The sequence below is a fragment of the Priapulus caudatus genome, unplaced genomic scaffold, assembly GCF_000485595.1.
Source record: "Priapulus caudatus unplaced genomic scaffold, Priapulus_caudatus-5.0.1 Scaffold1772, whole genome shotgun sequence".
NCBI classification, from domain to species: Eukaryota; Metazoa; Priapulida; class Priapulimorpha; order Priapulimorphida; family Priapulidae; genus Priapulus; species Priapulus caudatus.
The window spans coordinates 13,168-16,847 of NW_014578833.1; the positions used below are offsets into that span (position 1 = coordinate 13,168).

The 3,680-nt window shown below is 48.9% G+C and overlaps 1 protein-coding gene across 1 annotated transcript in view; it reads left to right on the forward strand.

Moving 5' to 3' along the window:
- Positions 1-3,680, forward strand: part of LOC106817565 (serine/threonine-protein kinase PLK2-like) — a gene marked incomplete at its 5' end in the record, with an annotated part of 14,901 nt that overhangs the window by 5,025 nt on the left and 6,196 nt on the right. Inside the window, 1 exon segment of the mRNA XM_014822240.1 lies at positions 2,723-2,852. Coding sequence (XP_014677726.1) covers positions 2,723-2,852 — 130 coding nt within the window.

A 3,680-nucleotide genomic window follows, 5' to 3' on the forward strand; every position in this document is an offset into this window, starting at 1 on the left:
GAGAGAGAGAGAGAGAGAGAGAGAGAGAGAGAGAGAGAGAGAGAACGAAAGAGCGAGAGAGATTGTGGGAGGGCGGTAGTGTCACATTAACTACAAGGACAAATATGGCGCGCCACCTCTCAATTTGAACGATTAAACAGACTGCGATATGGCGGTCGCCTTGGCAACCTGTTTAGATTCCCCCCCGAGGCGTGAGTGGAGACAAGTGCGCGGGTGGGCTGCCAGGCGGACGGCCGTGCGCATGCGCAGTTGTTGTCCCCGCTGTCCAGTTAATCTTGGGTTGATAGCCTTAGTGAGGAAATGAATGTGGTCAGTTATGTGGTCAACTATGTGTCAACTATGTGTGGTCTTTGTGCTGTAGTCAGCTTATGGTGGGTGATGGTGTATTTACGCGTGCATGCGTGCGTCCGTGTGTGTGCGTGCGTGCGTACGTGTGCATGCGTGCGTGCGTACGTGCGTATGACAGCTAAACCAAATAGTTTGTCGGTAAAATTATTGGAGAGGGATAGCGAATAAAAGCAAGAAGAGCGCGTACACGAGAGAGAGAGAGGAGAGAGAGAGGAGAGATAATGATAGATTATGTGAGAGAAATAGAGGGGGAGAGCGAGAGATAGAGAAAGAGCAAGCAAGTGAGCGAAGAGAGAGGGAGAGAGGGGGCGGTATAAATTGACGCATGTGAACCCGTGTGTAAACTGGTAAACCCTTAGATCTGTAGATAATCATGAGGTTATAAAGCAACTCTCGTTCACAGGACGGTGCGTATCGTAGGCCACCTTTATGAGTTTATACACCAACGACAGTTTATGAGCATGGCTACTGTCGCCTCGTTAAGGGCAACGCCAGGGTGCGCTACCATAGCACAACAGCGACGTTGTACGTCACGGGGACACCACGGCGTCGATCGCGAACATACCTCACCCTGTGTCGACGTCTGGTGAACGCTGGCGCCCCCTCGTGGTAACGTCGCCCTCGTTCATGCTGTAACCATGTACCCTTTAAACGTTTATGTCTGTGTTCGCCTTGTATGTGCTCGCCGTGTTTGTACACATCGCGCGTGTTCAAGTACTACCGAGTAAGTGTACGTCGGTTTTTCGCTAGCGGCATGTTGATATGAAGTATTTGATGTCTTGAATGAATCGTCTACTAGTGGCTGCTAGTGGCTGCTAGTGGCTGCGTGGGTGTTGGAGTGATGGATAGGTGGCGAGAGATGGAGAGTGAGAAGAAAGGGAGAGAGAGAGAGAAAGAGAGAAAGAGAAAGAGAGAGAGAGAGAGAGAGAGATGGAGAGTGAGAAGAAAAGGAGAGAGAGAGAGAGAGAGAGAGAGAGAGAGAACAAGAAAGAGAAAAAGGGAGAAAGAGAACGTATGAGTACGGGTGAGTATACATACACGTGCAGACACGCAGTACCCCCCCCCCTCCACATACACGCGCGCACACGTCGGATGGGTGTGGGTGTGGAGGAGGCAGGGGATGGGTGTGGGTGTGGGTGTGGCAGTGGGATGGGTGTGGGTGTGGGTGTGGAGGCATTATTGTGCTGAATGATATCATGCTTGATATCTTCACGGCATCTTATCTTATTGTTTGCGTGAGACGGATGACGGGTGCGCTGCTGCTGCTGCTAGTGCTGCTGCTGCTGCTGCTGCTGCTGATGATGATTCATCCACCACACGGCTGAGCATGATGATGATGACGCTGCTATACGCAGTGACTAAGACATCTTATCGAACTTCTCTCGTCGCCTGTGTTCGTGTATATATACGTACATGTATAGATGCTGAACACCGCGAGACACGGAGTCTGCATGCTTCGTGCTTCTGTTCGATCACTAGTCGATCTCACTGTATGTAGTTAGTTATTGTATACTCTGCTGTACGGGGGACCGCGCTATGCTGCCGTATGTGTCAGGTCTCATGCGCCCTTACTATGTAGGTGTTGAACAACAGTAGAGGGCTTCCATAGGCGGCAGGCCTGAATAGGCATCGAACAGAAATATATTAAATTAATAAAGAATGAGTGGCGATGCTGCCGTATGTGTCAGGTCTCATGCGCCCTTACTATGTACGGGAGTCTATGAGGAGAAGAGACGCTAGCGCCATCTGTGTGTGATCTATGTAAGAGTAAATGCCACGCCTCATACATTCACGTGCCTTCCTTATCCCTCTACCCCTTACCTATCCCTCTACCCCTTACCTATCCCCCTACCCCTTACCTATCCCTCTACCCCTTACCTATCCGCCTACCCCTTACCTATCCCTCTACCCCTTCCCTATCCCCCTACCCCTTACCTATCCCCCTACCCCTTACCTATCCCCCTACCCCTTACCTATCCCTCTACCCCTTACCTAACCTACCCCTTCTCCCTCTTCCCTCACCTCCTCTCCGCAACTTCTTTATGACCTCTGGTAGTGTTTGCAAATAAACATACAAACGGCCAGAACGGCGTTGATTACCTGCCCATCTTAGCTGCCCATCACCTGCCCATCTTACCTGCCCATCACCTGCCCATCACCTTGCTATCTCACCTGGAGATGGGTTGAGTTCTTGTAGTTTCGAAAACGGAAAGTCATTACCTCTAGATATCAAATGAAGATCACTATGATTTGTTTTCCTATTGGGGTGGAAACACTGGGAATTGACACACCTTCTAAATGTTATTGTTATTATTGTCATTATTACTGTTGTTCGTTATGATTATCATTGATGAGTATTGATATGTTTCTGTAGGTATGCCCTGTTGGTGGGACGTCCACCGTTTGAGACGGCGACGCTCAAAGACACGTACGCTCGCATCTCTGCTAACAGATACACGCTGCCATCGTACCTGTCCAGCAGCGCTCGCTCACTCATCATACAGGTACGCCACCTAATCAACACTTACTCACCTGCCTCCTGATTGCTTGCCTCTAATCCCGCTCTCACGCTTTCACCATGAGCCGCGCGACTTGACGCTGGCTTTTATCTTGATCGTCCGTATGATTTATAGGGTAGTTTGTCGTGATTCGTAAATTAGTTTTCCTCGAGTTATTGATAAAAGGCATTTATCGTGTGGATTTCTCTCTCAAAACAACGCGAGTTCAAAACTCATTAAAGGTGTTTCTGTTGCTCTGTTGTTATTGCGGAAATGGCTAATGGCGGCTGTATGGTGCAGTAAATTTTCATTTGAAGTCACTAGCGTGATGAATGGTCTGTGGGTTGTGCAGTTCTGTTTATGTGTGGCTTACATGAGGAGAGTGTGCGTGCGTGCGTCCGTGTGTAGGTGTGTGTGTGTGTGTGTGTGTGTGTGTGGGCGCGTGCGTGCGTGTGAGTGAATTGCAGCCCTAATTTTTTTTAGTATAATCAGTCATTTGTTAATGATACTTAGTTTAATTATCATGAAAACATTCGCCTGTCTGAATGAAGCAGACATCCATCATGCTCAACCCTAAACCCCAGGACGCATGTCCCTGACCGAGGTCGTACGAAGCAGCAGCTTAGCAGCTCGACCCCAAGACGAGATGTCTCATTGCATACTCTATCTTACCCGCCTGTCTGTCTGTGTTGCTACCTTACAATGTTTGCTGTCTGTGTTGCGGTGTCTTGTGACATTATATCTGTCTGTGTTGCTGTCTGTGTTGCGGTGTCTTGTGACATTATATCTGTCTGTGTTGCGGTGTCTTGTGACATTATATCTGTCTGTGTTGCT